This window comes from Seriola dumerili, unplaced genomic scaffold, assembly GCF_002260705.1.
Source record: "Seriola dumerili isolate Sdu_G_001 unplaced genomic scaffold, Sdu_1.0 BDQW01000068.1, whole genome shotgun sequence".
NCBI lineage: Eukaryota > Metazoa > Chordata > Actinopteri > Carangiformes > Carangidae > Seriola > Seriola dumerili.
Window position 1 is genome coordinate 19,673,936 of NW_019174323.1, and position 21,732 is coordinate 19,695,667.

Genomic DNA, 21,732 nt, shown 5'->3' on the forward strand with positions numbered 1-21,732 from the left:
GGGGGTGGGGTTACAGAAACATTTAACATTCACTGTTAGATGTTTCAGTTTCATCTCTGTGTTCAGACACAGGCCCAGGACGTGGTCAGCAGGGCTCAGCACAAGCACTGGAAGTGGAGGGAAACTGTTAGCCTAGCTTAGCACAAACACTGGAAGCGGAGGGAAACTGTTAGCCTAGAGTTATCGAACCCTCCAACAGCTCCAAGTGTGTTTGATTGACATGTTTCTGGTCGGATGAACAGGTTCACACCATGGAACAAAAATCACTTCAATATCAATAATCAATATTTAGAAACCAGTCATCAATATGTACATTAAGACAGCAACACGACTGTATCTGTGGTTAATTAGACTCACCAGTCCAGGAGGTAGAGGTCAGGAGTTACACCTACAGACTGGAAGTAAAGGAAGAGAAGAGGAAGAGTCTCCTTCAGGAACACCTGGAAGGCCCCGAAATACCTGTACATCTGCAGGTAGAAGGAGACAGTGAGCTACGTCCAACAACACACACACACACACACACACACACACACACACACACACACACACACACACACACACACACACAAACACACACACACACACACACACAAACACACCAGTGGCTGGTCCACTCTGTAGAAAGCCAGCTGACAGGGTCTATTGATCAGGTTGGAGAAACTGATGAAGGCTTCGACTTCGTCCATGTTCAGGATCAGAACAGCTGCGATGGAGGACATCCCCGTGACCTGGACGAGAGACATACACACACACTGTGAGACAGAGAGAGAGAAACTGTGATGGATCCTGCTGGATCAGCCTGAGGGGGGGCAGAGGGAACCGGACCACAGTCATACACTTGATGTAGAACTGTTTACAAGTCTTTAGTCCAAGTCTCATGTCATCTAGTCCACATGAATCCACATGAGTCCAGGTCAAGTCTGGGATCACTGTGTGTGTGTGTGTGTGTGTGTGTGTGTGTGTGTGTGTGTGTGTGTGTTGATATGTGTGTGTGTGTGTGTGTGTGTGTGACTCACATATCCCACATCAGGTCTGTAGCAGGTGTAAGCTCCCAGAATGCTTTGCAGCAGGTCGTGGTAAGGACCACCCTACAAAAATAAAAGTCTGAATTCACTTCCTGTCTCTGCAGCTTAACATCCTGTTTGACTCGACTGTCTCACCTGCTGAAAGACGCACAGCGATGGAAACGTCCTGGAGACGTCCTGGGTGATCAGCTCCAGACTGGACTCTCTGTCCGACAGTGACGCTGTGTCTGCAGGTAATCGTCTACAGGTGAGTCGTCACCAGGTGAGTCGTCACCAGGTGAGCCAATACCAGGTGAGTCTCTGTGTCTCAGTGTTTCTTACCGTCTGTCTCTGTCTTAGTGACGATCCACTTCTCCTTCACTCTGGAGAGGAAGATCTCATACAGCTCTGAGAAGGAGGAGGAGGAGGAGATGATTACCAGGTGTTGCACGTCTCAGGTCAGTGAACATTGCCCCCAATCTTGTTATTACCTGCAGTGATGTTGAGCTCATTGCTGATGGCGAGGCACCACACTCGCCCCCGGATGCTGGAGGGTAAACCCCCCCACCACAGGTCCTGAGCACGCCGACTGGACCTCCTGAAACACAACAGGAGGTCAGGGAGAATAACACACACACACACACACACACACACACCCACACCCACACACCCACACCCACACACACACACACACACACCCACACCCACACCCGTCCCCACACCCCCACACCCCCACCCCCACCCACACCCACTGTGGTCCTACATGGCATCCCAGTGTGGCAGGATGTGCTGGTTCCAGACCATGGTGGCATTGGAGATCTCTTCCTCCTGTCTGAACCTCTCCTTCATCTGCTGCTGCCTCCGCTGAGCCTCCTTCAGCTCTGACAGGGAGGAGGACACAGACCAGGTCAGGGAGAGCTACTGAAACAACCCCACTCGTGTGGGAGGTGCAGCAGGTCAAAACAAACACACCTCTCCTCTTGGCTCCAGCCACCATCTGCTCGTACTGCTGCCGGTGTCTCTGCGTCTCTTCAGCCGACTTAGCGGGAAGATTCCTGCACAAGCACAGTCAGGACATGCTGAGACAGGAAGTGGTTAAATACACAGACAGGAAGTGGTTAAATACACAGACAGGAAGTGGTCGTACGGTGGGCGGTCCTCCAGGATCAGGGCCGTGGTTGACAGCGGTTCAAACTCCACCTTCCTTCTGCTCTGCTGCCTCGCGGCATGATGGGAAGGAGAACTGCGTGCCTCGAACTCCTGCAATGACACAACACACACCTGAGTCACCATGGCAACTAACACAAACAGACAGGGACACAGTCTGAAGATGAGGAGCAGGGTCAAAGGTCACAGGTCAAAGGTCTGTACCTGCTGGATGGTCCGGGCCTGTTTGGACGGACTCTGTCTGGGAGGAACTTTACCAAACAACTTCCACCCAGCAACACTGTGACTGACGGACTGCTGCCTCCTGCTGCGCACACACACACACACACACACACACACACACGCACACACACACACACACACACACACACACGCACACACACACACACACACACACACACACGCACACACACACACACACACACACACACACGCACACACACACACACACACACACACACACGCACACACACACACACACACACACACACACGCACACACACACACACACACACACACACACGCACACACACACACACACACACACACACACGCACACACACACACACACACACACACACACGCACACACACACACACACACACACACACACACAGCGACTGCGGTGAGGATGATGTCCTGATGGAACCCGCTCTACCAGGTGAGCGACAAGACGCCCCACAGTGTACACAATTAATGGTTATATTGTTTATTCTGTGTAATAAATTAATGCCAATAAAGAACTTCAAATACCTGAAATATAAAATATTATCAATAAAGAGCCAAGGACAATTATCAGACGAGTGTCTGTGTGGTGGTTTTAGTCTCTCTGTGGTGGTTTTAGTCTCTTTTTGGTGGTTTTAGTCTCTCTGTGGTGGTTTGAACTCTACAAACTAATATATATGAACCGATTGATTGTGGTCTTGAGGATCTGCCGGGTCCAGGTCTGATGTGGTTTACCTGCTTAAGTACTCGATGATCCCCGGCATCCTGGACTGCAGCTCAGACTCTGAACCTCCACAGTTGTCCTGAACCAGATCACCTGGAGCGCTCTGCCTGCGACCGCACTCGAACGTGTTCCTGGAGCGAGGAGCAGTGGTGGGGGGGCCCGGTGGCAGCTCCGTGATGAAGGCCTCATCATCAGAGTTGACCTTCAGAAGGTCAAAGGTCACATCCCCCTCCAGTGACCCAGAGTCTGAGGTCGAGGTCACAGGGTTCACATTTACCTGAGAGGCCTTCGATGACCGTACAGAAGGGGCTGGAATATCCAGGTGGTGGTCAGTGCCCCTGGTAGACCCATCCCCACAGAGCCCCTCCAGCCAGTGATGCGGGTTAACCATTGACCCTTCAGTGCAGGATGCCACGCTGTCTGGGCACCAACTGTTTGTTTCCACATTTGGTCTAAACCTGTCTGTATATGATGTATTTGTGACATCATTGATTGTATAAGACCCTGCCCCCTGATCGTCGCCTGTCTCCTTGACATCAGAGGAGCTTCTGATTGGTCCTCGTTGGCCACAATCTGATCCAGAGTGATGTGAACAGGTAACGAGATTCTCCTTCCAGTCTGCTGAACATTTAACACACTGAACACCTGGACGGGGAGTGTGGCCCCGGGTGATAACATCAGCATGGGAGACAGGCTCATGATGATGATGATGATGATGACATGGCGAGGACTCATCTGTGTTGGTTACGGTCGCCGATGGAGACGAATCATCGTTTCTTTCCATTTCACTCCAACAGCCACAACAGGATGAAGACACTCATGCACTTCCTGTCTTTGACTTAAAAAATAAAAGTTTTGGAAGTCTGACAAGTCTGAACTTTATAGTCCATTAAAAGTTACACGTTCCTTCTACCTTCAGTCTCTTCAACATCACTTATCTTTCATCCATGTTCAGTGATCATTAACGGAGACTACGTTATCAGAGATCTGACAGCTCATGATTAAATTATAAAGTTAAAATCTAAATCTAAAATACCTGAGAACAAAAACTTTCTCAACAACCATCAAAACGCTAAAAAGAAAGTTCTGAAAGTTTTCACCATGTGAGGATGAAAAAGTTTAGGAAAGTCTTGTAGAACTGACATTTCATTTTTGTAAAGATCTAAATCCGTCCAGATTTAAAGAAATCTGGACGGATTTGTTTCAACTTATTGAAGCTCAAGTGATATTTCAGCTTTTATTTTAATGGGAGGTTTGTTTCTAGTTTCGAGTTAAATGATCTTCTGTTAGTTTATGACCAGACGCCAAATATTTTATCTTATATCCTCAAGTCTTCTTGTGTGGAGAAAAGATATGATCAGAATATAAATGTGCTTTTTTATTTATTTATGTTTTTGTTTTTTTGTTTTACATCAAAAGTGACATTTCAGGTATTATGTTGAAGGTGAACTCACTTTCCTTGTCATTATTTAAATAAAAGACTAATATTTTTCTGGTCTTTTTCTTGTTAGAGTATGAAAATCTTTTCAGGTTTAATGTCGGTAACTGGAAACAGGAAAAACACAGATTTCCTCTTTTTTGTTGGAAAAATCTTGTGCTTGCGATTTTTATTTTGAAGGTAACCCTCGCTGGTTTCCAGTCTTCTAATGTTTCGTGTTTTATTTTGAAGGTGGCCCCACTGGTTTCCGTTCTTGTTGTCAATTACTTATCGTTACCTCCTCTATGGAGCTCCTGTCGGCGCAGCTCGGAAGAAACAAACCCGGCCACTGCCCCTCATCCTCGGTGAATAGACAGTGGAATCCTGCGGAGTTTCGTACCGGGACGCGGAGACCTCAAGTCGGCAGAAACACGGTCGGTCGGGCTGCTCTCATCCTCTGGGATAACAGGTGAGCTCGGGGCGGAGAGGCGCCATCTTCTCATGTCCGGTGACGTAGGAGGGCTACGTAAGCGTGACGTTACATTGATTAAAGGACATCGAGGAATTTGGCGTTATATGGAAAAATATATTCATGATGACTATTGAAGATCAGTGTTGTAATCAGTTAATTGAAGATATTAATTACAATGAAATCAATTTTTGATCATTTGATAACTCAAATATTGAATTACTGGTTAAATTCTTTATATTTGTTTTTTCTGTGTTTTCATCTTGAAATAGAAAAAAAAAACTGGTTTGTTTTGATAATTTCACACTTCGTATTTTATTATATTTCTTTATCTTACTGTTTCAGCCCAATGTCGTTTGTATGTTCTGTGCTGACCGTATTCTTCAGTTTATACACTGTTGGTTGTGATTGAATGGTTTATGGTTTCAGGATAAAAGCATGAAAATATATTTATAACAACTACTCTGCTCACAGCAGCTGGACGGAGGCCGACACATGAACTCTGTAGATTTTATTCATATTTTTCAAACATAAAAAATATCATCTATAAAATTATAAAAAGCAACAATGTGCATATTTACAGACAATTAGAGCGACATAATTAACTTATATTCATGGTTTCAACCAACCAGAGTTCAATATTTCAGTGGGCGGGGCTTATATCATACAGGTGTCAAGTGGTTAAAGGTCACAGACTGTGTCCACAACAAATACAACTCCCAGAGAGCATTGCTGTAAGGATGGAGTTGTCTCCATGGTTACGGCCTCAAAACCCGGAGATTGTGGCTGTGTCTGATCAAAGGAAAATATCACCTGAATCCACCCACATCAACACGTGAGCTCTGATTGGTTAAAACAGGTCCTCTTCCTGTCTAACACCCACCACCTCGTCAACAAACTGAAAAAATAAATTCTATCTTCAAAAAAAATATCATTCACATTCATGTTTCTCTGAATGTTTAAAACTCAGTTAAAGAATCTGTGAATTTTAATCCAAACATCAGAAACTAAATGTAGTTTGTTCTTCGTGAATGTTCCAGACTCAACTGAAGAAGCTGGAAATTTTATCCTGTCAATCAAACACCTGAACAGAGCAGGTGTGTTTTCATGCGTAGCCGCACTTGTGCAGCTTCAGGTTGCGTTGGTCCGAGTATCTCTTCCCACACTTGTCACAGATGTACTGTTTCCCGCCTGCATGCACGTGTCTCTTGTGCGTCCTCAGGTGACTGCCCTGGCTGAAGGTCTTGCCACATATGTCACAGGTGTAGGGCTTCTCCCCGGTGTGGACACGCAGGTGCAGCTTCAGACTGTTGGCGTTGTTGAACTTCTTATCACAGGCGCTGCAGGCGAACGGCTTCTCGTCGGAGTGTGTGCGGCCGTGTGAGATCAGGCTGCTCTGCTGGCTGAACGTCTTGCCGCACTCTTTGCAGCTGAACGGCCGCTCACCGGTGTGAATCCTGCGGTGGATCTTCAGGTTCACAGACTGTCGGAAGCTCTTTCCGCAGAGGTCGCAGCTGAAGGGCCGGTCACCGCTGTGGATCCTCTGGTGATTCTTGAGGTTGACGGCGTGGCGGAAGGTCTTGGAGCACTGCTCGCACTTTAAGGGTTTCTGTCCGGTGTGGATGAGCTCGTGAGTTTTGAGCGTGACGGCGCGGGTGAAGCCTTTTCCGCACACATTGCAGACGAAGATCTTCTTGCCGGTGTGGGTGTGTGCATGGCGGTGCAGGTTCTGCAGGAGGTTGAAGCGACGGCCGCACACGTCGCAGCCGTACGGCTTCTCCCCGGTGTGGATGATGGAGTGCGTCTTCAGCTGCGCCTGCTTGGAGAAACACTTCCCACACTGTGGACACTCGTATGGCCGCTCACCGGTGTGCGTCCGCATGTGGCTCTGCATGCTCTGCCGCTGACGGAACGCCCGGCCGCAGACGCTGCAGGGGAACGGCTTCTCCCCCGTGTGGATGCGGTAGTGAGACTTCAGGTTGCTCTGAGATGTGAAGGATTTCCCGCACGCCGTGCACATAAAGTACTTCCAGGTGACGCTCTGCAGGACAAACTCAGGAACACCAGGACCTTTCTGCTGCAGGTCTGCAGGAACCGGCTGAGCGGCTTCAAGTCGAGCTCCTGGAGGGAAACATACAAATGTGTGAACTACGACCTGTTTGTTCACTGAGGTGGACTAACAAGAGTAGGACAGACCTGCACAGTTTCCTCTGAAGCTTCAGATCAGGTTTCATCACAGTCAATCATTCCAATCTCATACTGATAATAACAATGTAGAGAGACAGTTACTGTCAGAACCTGAACCCACAAAGACCTGGTCTCCATCTGAACCCTCTCAGGAACCCACAGACTGGTTGTGAACTTTACAACCTGACAACTGCAGCAGCTGATCAGGTTATAGACCATATTAACACAGCGGACATTTTCCTCTGACGTCACGCTCAAACTCTGTCACTACAGGATGATGTTGTCCTGCTGTGCTGCATATTTCAAGGTAAAACCACATATTTGATAAACTATGAGCTACAGCTAACGTTAGCATCAACCCCTTCTTAGCTAGCATTACTGTTTGACAGAGCTGCGTGATACAAGACGAGAGAATTGAATTCATTCTGAAACATCAACCCAGAGCTCAGACACGTTTAGTTCAGTCTGGAAGCGAAACACTGGATGGAATCAAGCTAGCCATGTAGCATTAGCTGCCCTGCTAGCTCTTCACCGGGTGAAGTTAGCAGTGATGCTCCTCTGTCATGTGACTGTATCACTGTGACTGAAACTATACAACATTAGTTCGTGTTTAATCAGCAGATTTAGTCATCTGACAACTTATGACTAACTAACATTGACATTTATGTTAATTGATATCTTCCTGTTTGCTAGCCTAGCATTAGCTTCAGCGTTTCTGGTATGGGCCAGTCTTCACTTTCAACATCTGGAGAACTCATCTGCCCATTAATCAATGTGGTCAAAGAAGGTGAAGTAAACGACGACTCACAGGATTCATTCAGAGACATTAAAGTGTTCAAGACTTCCTGGCCTCAGTGTGACGTCAGAGGAAAATGGCCGCCGTGTGAATGTGGTGTATTATCATTCATCTTCCTGCCATGTTTATAAACACTGTTAGAAACAGCTGGTTTCTGTGGTGACCAGCAGGGGGCGACCTCTGACCTGCAGCTGTATATGAAGTTAATCTACAGGTTTTTTCACACATGAACTCTTCACTAGTTAACCTCTCTGCAAAACTGTACTGACAGCTAACCAGATAACCAGCTACCCAGATTAACTAGTAAGTGACTTGTCAGATAACAAACTTCTAATTAAAACTGGTTCAATCACTGATGTTTGAACTGGTTTATTGTGTTTTACCGGTTAGTATCAGCTGGTCTGTGATCACTGACACTGAAGGAACCAAACCAGGAGAAGCTAAAGACAGCAACTCCCATGATCCCTCACTGCTTCATGATGTCATCAAACACCGTCTTTGATTATTGTTCTGAAGTAGACAGAAGCGACTTTGGGTTTAAAACACCTAAAACATTCAAGCTGTGAAGCTGTTGCTACTGAAACACTTCCTGTCAGCCTGTCAGAATAAAAGCCTTTAGGATCAATACATTCTGTCCCATTAACTACTGAAGGCTTTTAATGTGAAAGAGACAAAGGAAGTGCAAAATTAACAACAAACAGAGGGAGTGATTCAATCAGTGACAGATCTCTGTGTTTGATTGGGACTTGTATTGACAGATATTGATCAGGTGCTCACTCTCAGCGATGGCTCCCAGGTTGATGTTTCCGTGTTCGTCTTTGACGGTGACCGCCATCACAAATGGGGTTTCAGCCACCTCCTCCTCTTGTTTGGTCTGCAGTGATACAACATACAGACATCACAGTCAGGTCTGTATCGCATCACTGATGAACAGGTGAGTAGGCAGGGGAGGAGCCTTACCTGAGTGGACTTGTCTACCTCAGAGTTCTGCAGGCGGAGTCCGTACGAGTGTTCGAGCTCTGTGATGACAAACCACACTTCATGTTAGAATGACATCAGCCTTCCTGATTGGTGTGTGTGATCGGCGGGGGTGGGGCCTCCGTACGTACCGACTTGTGCGTTGTTGATGACGTTGAGGATGCTAGTCTGAGGTCTCTTGCCCCCCCTCCCTGACTCCATTTCCACCAGCAGTTTGGCTTCATCCACGATGTTCATGATCTTCCCCAGAGCCTCGTTCCCAAGAGTCTCCATGATGGAGGCAAACAGCACCTGACACAGGTCAGAGGTCAGACACATGCTGGATGAACTCTGACATTAGCATTCAGCTGTGTTAAAGTAAAGTCTTGTCCTGGAGGACATGAACATGGCTGCCGTCTGTTTCTTCACTATAATCAGAGTTTAACCTTAACCTTGTCACTGAAGGAACCTAACATAGAATAAATAGAAAACTACATTTAAACTGACTCAATTCAAACTGTGTTTAACCACAGCTGACTAGAATCATTCACATAAAACAGAGAATACGTTTCCAACAGTGACTCATCAGCCGGGGTCCAGCTCTCCAGCTGCCCCGCTCCTCACCATCTTCTCCCGGCTCTCGTCCTGCGCCCTGCCCTGCAGAGGCGGCTCCTTCCCGGCGCCGCTGGTCCGGACCTCCAGGCTGAGTAGGAAGGCCGAGCTGTCCTCCACCAGCTTCTTGAGCTCCGCCACCGCGGCGTGGACCAGAGACTCCATGACGGTGGCCAGCTGGGTGTGCAGGGCCACGGGGGAGCTCATCCCGCCCGCTACAGACCGCCGCGGCGCCAGCTGAACCAGCTAACCCCAGCTAACCCCGGCTAACGGCGCGGAGCATCGGCTGGGCTCTGCGTGTTCTGTTTTCGGAGATAGTGAATCAAAGCGACACTCACGGAGAAAATAACTCTGACATTTACCAGCTGACAACACACCAGTGCGACCTGAACCGGAAGTAGCTTTTATTTCTCTTCCGGGTCGGACAGGAATCAGTTTCGGCTCTTGAACGCAACATGCAGTATTTTTTTTTTTTTTTTTAAAAGTTCTCTGATCCGTGACTGAAGTAAGAGTACTCCGTTACAAACCAAAGTCCTGCGTCCACAATCCAGTACAGGACGATCCCGAAACAGTTGGTTCTGACAACTTTATAGTGTTGGATCCGGACAGAGTTTGAACTGTGGACCTTTATTAACCTTTTCCTTTAAAATGAGGACTTTCTGAGTCTGGTGGAAGGTTTTCAGCAGGTTTCCTCTTAATGAAATCAGTATTAGTGTCCTGCAGGGGGCAGACACTCCTCTGCTTCACTCACAGGAAGAAGCAGAAGAAAGAAGGTCAGAACAATTCCCTCATGTTATTAAAACACTGGTCTGGTCTGGTCCATGTGTCTCCGGGTCGTCATCTGTTTGCGGATCATTTCTCGCCTAACTTTATTCAAATCCACCAACTTAACGATTCTTATGGGGGAAACACTCATATGAGAAACGACCCGAGACCTGAACCGTAAAGACCCGCGTGTCTGATCCGGCAGAGGTTTATGAGGTGACTGCCAACCGTTCACTGTTGTTATTGTTTTTGTTTATATGATGCGTTTCTGTAAAATAAAAAGTTTCTTTGGTTTAATGTAAACCAAAAACAAACAAGCTGTACCGAAAACAAAGCAGCCAGATTCTTAAAGCGGGTTTGGTATTTCTGTCTGTCCGCACACAAACACATAAACCTCGCCGTTTACCTGCGGTGTTCAACTGATCCCACGTGGTAGAGACAGTGTCTGTGACGGTCCTGTCTGATTGTTAAAGAAGACATTAATAATATTAAAATATATACAGGAGTTATTTCTCCATATGTTCATAAAGACATAAACAATAACATCCTGGCGATTTATGTATTTATTTACATATTGTATTGATGAGTTATCTATTGTTAGATAAACTTACGCTCGTATTTGTGCTAAGCTACATTAAGTTTCTCTCTTCTGGTCTTTGTGCTAAGCTATGCTAACACTTTCACCCTCCTCTGGTCTTCGTGCTAAGCTAGGCTAATAGTTTCCTGTGTCCTGTGTTCAGCTCATCTGAGCTGCTGGTCCCTGTTACCAGCAGAGCCGCTTCAAACCAGTGCAGTCCGATCCAGACTGGTTCTGCTTGGCAGCCATGTTGAGTTCTTTAAGGAGCCTCCTCTCTGCCACAAAATGTCCGGCAACCCGCCGCTGCTCAGGCTTTGTCTCCAGGACGAGGTTCGGTAATTCCCAGAGACCTGATTGATTAACAGTCAGATTGATTGATTTACACTCTGACTGATTGATTGGTTGACACTGATTGATCATCCTCTCAGGTATGTGAACAGGCTGAAGGAGGATGATGTGTCATGTGCTGCAGCGCTGCAGAACGGTCGCATTTTCCTGTTCCACCGCCTGTCTCCTTTGCTGCAACGCACCGAGAGGGGAACCTTCAGACCAGCTGCACTCATCAGCTCAGGTACAGAACCTCAGATAGGGAACCTCAGAACGTCAGGTAGAGAACCTCAGAACCACAGAACCTTAGTTAGAGAACCTGAGGCAGACGAGCTTAGAACCTCAGGTAGAGGACCTCAGGTAGAGAACCTCAGGTAAAGAACCTCAGAGCCTTAAGTAGAGGACCTCAGATAGAGAACCTCAAGTAAAGAACTTCAGAACCTTAGGTAGAGGATCTCAAAACCACAGAACCTCAGGTAGAGAACCTCAGAACGTCAGGTACAATAAGAGAACTTTAGAAAGATAATATCAGTTAAAAAACAACAAATAAAAGACAGTCACACTTAGAACCTCAGACAGAGAAACTTGCAGAACCTCAGTGGAGAAGAAATAACCTGAGGAATGTGATTCTCGTTCCAACATGCCTGATGTGTCATGTTCCAGATGTGCAGGCGATCCTGGAGAGACTAGGTTCCGATGGATCCCTCCTGAGGGAGTCGGTTCTGATCAACTGCTCTGAACAAAACCAGGCTCAGTTCTGTTTGGATGTCGGTAAGAACATATTAATCCAGATTACTGATCTGGGTTCTGGTCTGATGTGGTCTGTGTTTGGCTGCAGGAGAACTGGATCAGGAAGCAGTAGAAGAAGAGTGTGAAGGGAACTTCGTTGACCTGAGGAAGTCCTTCTTTCTGCTGAGCGGCGCAGAGGCCCCTCTAGTGGCCCAGGTCAGGAACTACACCTAGACCCCTCTCTGTTTCTGTCCTTTATTTTGAAATGCTGCAGGAAATGACAGTTTAAATTTCAGTTTAAAGGCTCAGTTCACCCACATTAAAGCCTGGAACCGTCTGTTGTGAACTAGCTGTTTGAGCTGTTCTGGTCCTGGTCTCCCCTGCAGGGTCAGGCTCTGCTACGCTGGCATCAAACCAGCAGGTTCTGCAGTGCTACAGGTCAACCGACCCACCGGAACCAGGCGGGCAGTCAGAGAGTCTGCAGCAGCAGCGGCACAGTCTACTATCCAAAGGTAAACCAGACCTGATCCCGGTCAAACCCAGATCCAAACTAGATTTGAACCAGACCTGAACCAGATCTCAACTAGATCTAAGCTGGATCTGAACCAGATTCAAACCAGATCTGAACTATCTGTTAACTTTGTTGTATATAAGGTTCCTGGTCTGACTGGTTCCTGACTGGTTTCTCCTGTTCTGACTGTAGATGTCTCCGGTCGTGATCGTCCTGGTGTCTGATGGAAAACGGTGTTTGTTGGGTCGACAGTCGTCCTTCCCTCGAGGGATGTACAGCGCTCTGGCTGGTTTCTGTGACATGGGTCAGTGTCACCTGTCCGTGCACACACCTGTTGATCACCTGTCTGTTTACCTGGTTAAGGTTTAACTAACCCACCTGTGTGTTCCAGGTGAGTCTCTGGAGGAGGCTCTGTGCAGGGAGGTGGCAGAGGAGGTGGGTTTGGAGGTTCAGAGTATCTCCTACAGCTCCTCACAGCACTGGCCCTTCCCTCACAGCTCCTTCATGCTGGGCTGCCACGCCTCTGTTAGCCCCACCGACACACAGGTGAGCTCAGAGGAAGAATTCTATTGATCTTAAAACACCTGAAAACACCTGAACCTGACAGTTGCACCTGCTGTGCTGTTTCCTGTCCAGCTTGATGTGGACCACACAGAGCTGGAGGACGCTCGCTGGTTCAGTCTGGAGGAGATTAGCTCCGCCCTGCAAGTGAAGACTCCGCCCAGGAGAGGCGAACCGCCCGTCCTCTGGCTACCCCCGGAACATGCCATTGGCAACCGACTCATCACGGAGTGGGTGGTCCGACAGCGAGAGTCCGAGTCCTGAGACCCAGAACCAGGTCTTCATCTACACCCAGATCCAGATCCAGAGCCAATGAGCTTCTTCATGGAATGGACTGTCATCACGTCTAATTTTTAATGACTCAAATGAACATTTAATTACATTTCTACAGTAAAACACAGAATCTACCTCTGAGTTGTTGTTATTATTATTATTATTATTATTATTATTATTATTACTATTATTACTCTGTTCTAGAAACTTATGACATTTAATTAAAAAGTGAAAAAACTTCCCCTGATTCTCTGAAGACAAGTTGCTTCAAACCTCTCTCTCAAATTAAATCGAAGGCAACTGGACTTGTATTTGTCTGTGGAAGACGTTACGCCTCTTATCCAAGCGGCTTCATCAGTTCATCATGTATTGGTCTCTCTAGTCCGCACTAGTCTGACCAAGAAAATGGAGTAGGACCCAGGTATTTAACCTCTTGTGGGTGGGTCCACCAAGTCAGTGAGATCCAGATCCAGTCCACACTCATTCAACTTGGTCTAATAGATCAGGTGAGTTACCTGTAGAGGAGCTCACGTCTCATTATCACTGACTCCCTGTCTTTAACTAATGAATCTAAAATTACAGTAAAATTATGAAAATATCAAAAACACGAGAAATGAGTGGAACATGTTTTTAATCAGGAAACTAAACAAATAAATAAATAAATACAGATAATTGTTTGTTACCATGTAAAACTACAATGCTAACGCTAACACTCAGTCAGCTGAAACATTTATCCACCAGTAAATATAAACATAAGAACATTAAATCATTGTAAGTGTTAGTGAACGGCTGAATCTGATCCACAGACCAGCAACCAGTTTGACCAGCAGAGACACAGACTGGGACAGCTGTGTTTCAATAACTGACCTGCTCATTCATGAAAACCTCCTCCTCCTCCTCCTCCTCACTTCTTCTTCTTCTTGGCAGGTTTGTTGTTGCAGTATTTCTCCTCCATGCTGCTGATCAGAGAACTGAAGCCGGCCTCACGAGACGCTGCCCTCCTCTGACGACAACAAACAAACAAACAAACATCTGTAGAAATTCAAGCTTTCTTTCAGTTTATTTAAACGTTTCAGGTGAAATAAAATCTTTATTTGAAGAAAAACAGGGAGAGTGCTGCACAGGGTCAAAAAGGTATTGTAGAGAATGTAAAAAAGAAAACTGGAACCAGGTGCTCCAGGATGGAAGAGATCAACTAAACTAGAAAAAACCAACTGTCCAGTGTAATGAGTCTTGTGAAGGTTGAAACTGTACAATGGCAGTAAATGAAAAAATGTTGGTATCCATATTCAAATAAAGGATTTTTAGTTTCACATCTACAATCGGAGCGCTGCCAGCCGTTGTACAGTTTCAACCTTCATGAGACTTATTACACTGGTTAGTTGATTTTTTTCTAGTTTATTTAAAATCTTTATTCATTTAATGTAAGTTTCAGTAAATTTGAAAATATTCATCATGAGTCACTTTTAATTAACTGCAGCTAATTTTAAAACTCATCAGTTGATCTCGTTCAAACATTGAAGGCATTTAGTTTGTGAATCAGTGAATCTTCATTTAATTCATTTTACAAAACTTTACATTTTAAAATAGAAACATATTTCATAATAAATGATCCTTATATTAATGAACTTTTATTAATTCAAACAGATAAAAAGTTGTAGTTTGTCACCTTGACGACAGGTCGTTGACCTCGTCCAGGCTGAGCTCCTTCTTCAGCTGCTCAGACTGAGCACGCCCAGTGTCCGCCTGCACATAAACACACAGCTGATGATGTCACAGTGGACAGTGTGACATCACTTCCTCCTCACTGATAGATTTCTGATAGGTCTGATCAGGTTAGTGTATTGATTATTGATCACACTGCTCACTTTGCGTTTTCGTGCCGCTTTCTTTCTGCAGTTCTTGTGTGTGAACGCTCTCAGAGCCGGCAGGTCGCCGCCATCGATGGCTGCCTGCAGGAGGTCAAAGGTCAAAGACTTTTTAACACAGAGAATTTCATTCCACAGCTGTCATTGTGCACGACGACACGTTCAATACTGTAGGACTTTTTATAACTTTCTTTAGGGAATTGAGTTCAGTGCTATTCAAGGCTAAGACCTGCAGATCCTCTGCTGGCGTCAAAGGTCAGCTGTTTACCTGCAGGATGCGTCTGACCCGTGGCTCGTCGTCCGGTCCGCAGCACAGAGCTGAGTCCAGGATCTGGTCCATGTCCCCGCTGCAGTCTCTGTAGAGACGCAGCAGGTCCTGCTGCTCTTCATCTGAACCGTTATACGTCTGCTCGAAGTTCACGATGTCCTGCAGGGTGACCTGCAGGACAGAGAGGCGTTCACTGACACACTGTGAAACACGTCTGACCTCACACCCATCATCAGACACCTGAACTTCGATTCAAACTCAGTTCATTTATTTCATTCAACAGTTCAACTGGTTAACAACGTGTGGACTAATTATAAACGCTGAAGAATGGGACCTGGCTATTTCCTGGGCAAATCTGTGTGTGTGTTTTTAAACCCTGAAGAACTGCAGAGCTGCATCAGTGCTGGAGGAGAGAGAATAAGAGGATGGACAGATGGAGGGGTGAAGAAGTTACTATAGGAAACAGCAGTCTCCAGTATTCATCCCAGTCTCGTCCTTCTTTCACAGTGTCCGACTCTTCGTCAACGATGCCGTGCTCGTCGTACACGGCTCGCTGCTCTGCGACGCTCAGCACAGCGTACACTTTCCCCAGAGTCTGAAACAAACAGCAGGCCTTGAACTACTCACAGCTGCCATCCCACTGCATTCAGGTGCGGTAGGAAAGTGTGATCAATCATTCAGATGAAAAGAAAAGAAAAACGCTTTAGAAGAGTTTTTATGAGATAAAGTTGTAAAACAAAGTTTTTGTGTTAAGATGCAGTTTGACACAAAATCAGATGAATAATTAATCTCCAGAGACAGGAAGTCTCAGTGTCGTCAGAATAAATATAATAATAAAATAAATATATAAATGAGGAAAAGATGAAACCATCTCTGTGTGTTTTCTGTTTTATTGTTTCATCACTGAGAACATCAGACTCTTCAGGTTTTACCCAAACACAAATGCATTATATGAACATATATGGGATTTGCATATATTAAATATATGAACATATAAAAGAGATTAGAGATAGGGTGAGGAGCTCGGTCATCCGGGAGGGACTCGGAGTAGAGTCGCTGCTCCTCCATGTCGAGAGGAGCCAGTTGAGGTGGTTCGGGCATCTGGTGAGGATGCCTCCTGGACGCCTCCCTGGGGAGGTGTTTCGGGCATGTCCCACCGGGAGGAGACATCGAGGTCGACCAAGGACACGCTGGAGGGATTATATCTCTCGGCTGGCCTTGGAACGCCTCGGGATTCTCCCGGAGGAGCTGGTGGAAGTGGCTGGGGAGAGGGCCGTCTGGACCTCTCTGCTGAGGCTGCTGCCCCCGCGACCCGGATCCGGATAAGCGGGAGACAACGAAACGAAACGAAACATATAAAATAAAAACATACATATGTAAAAATTATATATGAAACCTATTAGAAATTGGAACAATTTCATTTACTGACATATCTGTCTAGCCTGTACAAATATATGTTTATGTATGTATACTTTATATATATTTATATATTCTATGTATATATTTTTATAGAGCACTTTTCTAAACCCACAGTAGAGTCCAAAAGTCTGAGATACTTTCCCAGAATGTGGAGTTAGACATATTTAAAATTTATGAGAAATTTATAATAAAAACATAAATAAACATTGATTTTCTATATGTATGTTTTATTAAACTTGCAAATATAAATTAAATATACATTATTAACATACTATATGTGGTCACAACATCTTACACCATATAAAAATATATTTTTTTTAATAAACTGTATGTACATAAACAAATTGTACTATTTCATATCACATATTATTTATGTTATAAACTTACATCTTCATATATCAGAGGATGTATACACGTGATCCTCTTATAGGTGACACATATGAGATGTATTACATCATACAGGACTTCTCTGTGACTGACACTGATGTCTGTGTGTGAGAGCCGTGTTGACCCTGTTCTGTAGAGACCCGGGCCCGGGTTCTGACCTGGAACTTGCTGGTGGAATGCGGGTCTTGGGGCACCCGGTCTGGATGGACCTGCAGAGAGGTTTTGTAGTAACCTCTCCTGACCTCGGCCTCCGAGGACGACCGCGGCACACCCAGGACCTCATACAGGTCTGAGGATCCGAACAGGTCCTGACAGTCCTCCAGCAGACCCATCGCCAGGCTGGAACCAGAGATTGACACTAAAAAATCAGGTTATATCAACGGTTATCCGGACATTCTTTAGGCCGAATGAACCACCGGAACCAGGTGCGGCTCTCTGTTATCAAACCCACTCTGACGCGTTTCTACATCCGCCTCTAACAGTAAAACACTGAATCTACTGATTTCTGAGCGGAGTTTTTCTGGAACAGAGGGACCGGAGCGACTCTCGGCTCCTCCCGGCTCCTGTCACCGCCCGTCCGTGCTGCCCTCCCCGCTGTGCTGGCCTGAGAGCCGCAGGATCCAGTTCTCATATGAAACAACGACGTTTCTCACCTGAGACCAGTGTTTCAGTGTCTTCAACCTCAGAAACGACGTTAACGCGTTCTCATCTGACTTAAACACTCTATGAAAAGTGGCGCCGTCATTGCGTCATTTTAACGCGACATCGTTTTATAGTTTTTTTTGGTAACGTTATATTGAAGTAAAATGACCACTACCACAAGGTAAACATACCCAGTACAAGTTTTAAATTGAATATAATTAAATTAATTAAAATTTAATTAAAATTTTAAGTTTTAACAGGTAAATATGATATAACAGCTCAGGTTCTTTCTCTTTAAAGAAACACTCACTGATGCAGAGCCAGTGGAGGGACGAATAAAACTGCTACATGACTCTGAGAACTGCTGCTTATATTAGAAGAACTACAGTTCCCAGCAGGCCGTTCGGCTGTACACATGTGGCGGGGAGCCTCGGACAACAGACGGCGGCATCATGTCTGTGTTTATGGATTTAAACCTGAGCTACACGGCGGACAGGAGCGCCCTGCAGAGTATGGTGGACACGGCTGCTCACCGTGAGTCTCCTCTCCGGCTCTCATCTGAAAACACGAGCGTGACGGCGGGAGTTCTGCTGCTGAACGGAGGCTAACTCAGCTAGCATCAGAGCTAAGCTCGGGCCGTTACAGATCTGTTGGTGTCTGTGTTCACTTCATTCTAACAGCTGGTTGGACACCAGGTTCACCACTGTGTAACTTATTTCACCAGTGTGCGTGAGTCTGAAAACGAGCAACAAACTCTGCACCAGACTCCGTTTTAATGTTTCTCTGGTTTTTGGTTCAACGACTGACCTGCTAAAACAACATTTAACATGTTACTCTCAGCGAAGCCCTGTGTTAGCTAATGTGTAGTTAATGTAAGTTTTCGGTGTCTTCCACCCTAAGATCAACAACACAGTGTCACTAGACTCCGTTCAACATCCTCCATGTTTAAGCTTCTCTGGTCTCTGCTGCTTTATTAGAATAGAACTGACCTGCCAACAGAGATGTTAATAAACAGCATATTCATCCATAAACCGCATATTTATACAGAGAGTTTGCTGTTTTGGAATAATAATAAACACAAGAAGAAACCTGATTGAATTGCAATTAATTATTGAATTATCAGACACCTGGGTTATTACAATCGATTTCGTCAGTGAATGCAGTTCAAGAGCTCACGAAACCTCTGTTCAAAAACACATCATTTCGGTTAGGATCCCGGTTTTTCTCAGCACAGGTTATAGGTGAAGCATGTCGAGTTACTATGGTAACAGATATAACAACAGTGAGGACGACCATATCAATAATCATCACTGATTATTCTTCTTCCTGCAGTCGGTTTCTCCACAGTCGCCATCAACTACTTGTTTGAACCCACGGCCAAAAAGAAACAGGTGAGTGACCGCACCTGCTGCGCTGCGTTCAGGAACACAATCACACGCAGGAAAACAAACACCAGCACGTCAATGTTAGGAAACAGGAAGTTTAAGATAAAAATAAAATTCAAACCCTGTATGGCCAAAAGTTTATGGACATGAACTCAGACTTTTAAGATGACCTGAAGTCTCTGTCTCTCCACTTTTATTTTGTAACTGTGTGTATTTCCTGTTTGCAGGAAATCCCCACCCCCACGCCGATCAATGAGCTGATCGATCAGCTGCCGATCGTACAGGTACAGAGAGGATGAAGCTGATGATGTGAACGTGTATTTACAGTATGTTAACACCTGTGTATGTGCGTGCGTGTGTGTGTGTGTCAGGGCCGCTCTCGTCCAATCAGAGTGCTGAACAGACTGACAGTTGTGATGTCAGACTCCAGTCACTTTGTGAGTGTTGATGGATTTTATTCTGGTTTCACTGATTCTGCCTCAAACACCTGGAGACAAGAGGATTTACCTGTGTGTGTGTGTGTGTCTGTGTGTCTGTCCAGAGGCCGACTGCTCCAGAGTACCGTAGCTTCGACCTGCTGGCTGTGCAGCCGACCACAGAGAAACTCTTCCATGTGAGATTCACTGACACTCTGTACATGTGAACATCTGTCTGACAGCTGTTCACTGTCCCTGTGCATATAACGATTTAACATTCAACACTTTACACTTTAAATACTGCACACATCAGTGATAGTGAACTCTGTGTGTGTGTGTGTGTGTGTGTGTGTGTGTGTGTGTGTGTGTGTGTGTGTGTGTGTGTGTGTGTGTGTGTGTGTAGGCAGCCTGTATGTTGTATGATGTTGACATCATCTGTATCTCAGTCACAGAGAAACTTCCTTTCTTCTTCAAGAGAGCACCGGTCAACGGGGTGAGAGTTGTTATCATTATTATCATTATTATTATCATTATAACAATAATAATTTACATTTAAAGTGTAAATTCGTTCAGATGAAAGAAAATAAAAGTTTCACACTCACATGAAAGTCTGGTTCCTCTTGATGAGTCGACGTTGTCGCCCTCTGGTGGTCAGAGCTGGAACTGTATATACAATATATATCATTGATCAGGTTTAAATATCCTGTGTGTGTGTCTCTCTCTCTCTGTGTATGCACAGGCTGTAGACAGAGGCCTGGTGTTTGAAGTGTCGTACTCTACAGCCATCAGAGACTCCACCATGAGACGCTACACCATCGCCAACGCCGTCAGTCTGATGGACAGCTGTAAGGGGAAGGTACGTCCTGGCTGTCCCCAACAGGCTCCTGTAGCTGTAGCTGGTGACATCATGTGTGATGACATCATGTGTGATGTCACCACTCTGCGATAACAACAGATTAACATCAACAATGTTTCTGTCTTTCAGAGTGTCATCCTGTCCAGTGCAGCTGAGAAGGTCAGTGATCAATACATCAATCATACATCAGCGACTGGTCGATCAGTATTGATCAGTGTTATATCTGCTGTGTTTCAGGCTCTGGAGCTCAGAGGTCCATATGATGTCACCAACCTGTATCCTGTTACAGCTGTGTGTGTGTGTGTGTATCAGTCAGTCAGTCAGTCAGTCAGTCAGTCGTGTTGTTGTTGTTGTTGTTGTTGTCCTGACCTGCCTCCTCAGAGGTTTGTTGTTCGGTTTGTCAGATGGAGACGCTAAAGAAGCCGTGACCTCGACCTGTCGCTCAGTGCTGCTGCACGCAGGTGAGACTGATACTACTTTAGTATTGATAATACTGTCAGAAGTACTGTGTAGGTGGTAGTGCAGGTGAGCTGTGTTCTCATTGGACAGACAGAGCCAGGTGGATGTATGTACAGTGATGGTAACAGGTGAACAGATGTGGCTGAAAGCTCAGGGAAAAGCCTGTTGTTGGACCTTTGAGTTGAGATTGTCTCAGGTGTGTTGACATGTGATCAGCTGATCTGAGGTGAACTCACCTGTCGTGTTTGTCTTCAGAGACCAGGAGGACGGCCAGTGGGATCATCTACACCATGAGGAGCTGCAGTGAGTCATCCTGCCAGCAGGAGGCTCCGCCGCCCTCTGAAGGTTCACTGACACTGACGCATCAGGTGACACATCAGCTGACACATCAGCTGACCTGCTCTCTGCTCTTCTGTTTTATCTGAACAGGTGAAGCTCCTGCTGCCAAGAGACACAGACCTGCTCTGACTGAGTGATTGACAGCTGAGGAGGGCGGGACTTCTAGGGCTGACAGGCATTTTCTTGTTTCAATCGTATAAACTTGTTGATTGACAGGAGAAGATTTTGATTTTCACGAATTTTTCCTGTGAACTGATTCAATGATTTCTGATTTGACTTTTATGATTTTGAAATAAACAGTTTGAAGAGTCGGTGTCAACTCAGTGATTCATGTTCTGTTCAGTGATGAAAGTCATGAATATTATAAATATAAAATATAAATGTCCTGTAAA

The 21,732-nt window shown here is 45.7% G+C and overlaps 5 protein-coding genes across 9 annotated transcripts in view; 2 read left to right on the forward strand and 3 right to left on the reverse strand.

Moving 5' to 3' along the window:
- Positions 1 to 3,801, reverse strand: part of LOC111219710 (TBC1 domain family member 12-like) — a 12,664-nt gene extending 8,863 nt beyond the window's left edge. The window contains exons 1-11 of one of the 2 annotated variants that reach the window (XM_022742441.1): positions 3,132 to 3,801; positions 2,376 to 2,475; positions 2,152 to 2,264; positions 1,977 to 2,059; positions 1,768 to 1,885; positions 1,496 to 1,602; positions 1,347 to 1,412; positions 1,161 to 1,252; positions 1,017 to 1,088; positions 600 to 728; positions 358 to 467 (exon numbers count right to left, since the gene is read on the reverse strand). In XM_022742441.1, coding sequence (XP_022598162.1) covers positions 358 to 467; positions 600 to 728; positions 1,017 to 1,088; positions 1,161 to 1,252; positions 1,347 to 1,412; positions 1,496 to 1,602; positions 1,768 to 1,885; positions 1,977 to 2,059; positions 2,152 to 2,264; positions 2,376 to 2,475; positions 3,132 to 3,511 — 1,370 coding nt within the window. In that variant the 5' untranslated portion in view covers positions 3,512 to 3,801. Of the gene's footprint in view, positions 1 to 357; positions 468 to 599; positions 729 to 1,016; positions 1,089 to 1,160; positions 1,253 to 1,346; positions 1,413 to 1,495; positions 1,603 to 1,767; positions 1,886 to 1,976; positions 2,060 to 2,151; positions 2,265 to 2,375; positions 2,479 to 3,131 lie in introns of both variants that reach the window. The other variant, XM_022742440.1, reaches the window with a different exon arrangement.
- Positions 3,802 to 4,765: 964 nt separating this feature from the next.
- Positions 4,766 to 13,435, forward strand: nudt13 (nudix hydrolase 13). 3 transcript variants are annotated; one of them, XM_022742444.1, is made up of 9 exons: positions 4,766 to 5,006; positions 11,064 to 11,230; positions 11,329 to 11,471; positions 11,891 to 11,998; positions 12,066 to 12,172; positions 12,343 to 12,468; positions 12,660 to 12,771; positions 12,859 to 13,013; positions 13,104 to 13,435. In XM_022742444.1, the coding sequence occupies exons 2-9, from the start codon at positions 11,148 to 11,150 to the stop codon at positions 13,290 to 13,292; spliced, it is 1,023 nt and encodes a 340-aa protein (XP_022598165.1). In that variant the 5' UTR covers positions 4,766 to 5,006; positions 11,064 to 11,147; the 3' UTR covers positions 13,293 to 13,435. The 3 variants fall into 3 exon arrangements, with proteins under 3 accessions (XP_022598165.1, XP_022598166.1, XP_022598164.1); XM_022742445.1 differs by lacking the exon at positions 4,766 to 5,006 and adding an exon at positions 10,052 to 10,331; XM_022742443.1 differs by lacking the exon at positions 4,766 to 5,006 and adding an exon at positions 10,338 to 10,539.
- LOC111219711 (zinc finger protein OZF-like) lies at positions 5,559 to 9,938 on the reverse strand. Its single transcript, XM_022742442.1, has 5 exons — positions 9,571 to 9,938; positions 9,099 to 9,258; positions 8,950 to 9,008; positions 8,767 to 8,863; positions 5,559 to 7,127 (listed from the first exon to the last, which is right to left on the reverse strand). The coding sequence occupies exons 1-5, from the start codon at positions 9,763 to 9,765 to the stop codon at positions 6,112 to 6,114; spliced, it is 1,527 nt and encodes a 508-aa protein (XP_022598163.1). The 5' UTR covers positions 9,766 to 9,938; the 3' UTR covers positions 5,559 to 6,111.
- Positions 13,436 to 14,205: 770 nt separating the features above from the next.
- Positions 14,206 to 17,978, reverse strand: LOC111219690 (dnaJ homolog subfamily C member 9-like). Its single transcript, XM_022742408.1, has 7 exons — positions 17,897 to 17,978; positions 17,402 to 17,582; positions 15,892 to 16,032; positions 15,438 to 15,608; positions 15,170 to 15,253; positions 14,971 to 15,047; positions 14,206 to 14,302 (listed from the first exon to the last, which is right to left on the reverse strand). Exons 2-7 carry the CDS (start codon positions 17,573 to 17,575, stop codon positions 14,206 to 14,208), a joined length of 744 nt encoding a protein of 247 aa, XP_022598129.1. The 5' UTR covers positions 17,576 to 17,582; positions 17,897 to 17,978.
- On the forward strand, positions 17,972 to 21,648 carry rpp30 (ribonuclease P/MRP subunit p30). 2 transcript variants are annotated; one of them, XM_022742952.1, is made up of 13 exons: positions 17,972 to 18,066; positions 18,186 to 18,419; positions 19,218 to 19,276; positions 19,498 to 19,554; positions 19,642 to 19,707; positions 19,812 to 19,883; positions 20,090 to 20,179; positions 20,426 to 20,542; positions 20,672 to 20,701; positions 20,780 to 20,817; positions 20,924 to 21,003; positions 21,257 to 21,346; positions 21,431 to 21,648. In XM_022742952.1, the coding sequence occupies exons 2-13, from the start codon at positions 18,338 to 18,340 to the stop codon at positions 21,475 to 21,477; spliced, it is 828 nt and encodes a 275-aa protein (XP_022598673.1). In that variant the 5' UTR covers positions 17,972 to 18,066; positions 18,186 to 18,337; the 3' UTR covers positions 21,478 to 21,648. The 2 variants fall into 2 exon arrangements, with proteins under 2 accessions (XP_022598673.1, XP_022598674.1); XM_022742953.1 differs by having other exon boundaries at positions 21,257 to 21,304.
- The last annotated feature ends 84 nt before the right edge of the window (positions 21,649 to 21,732 follow it).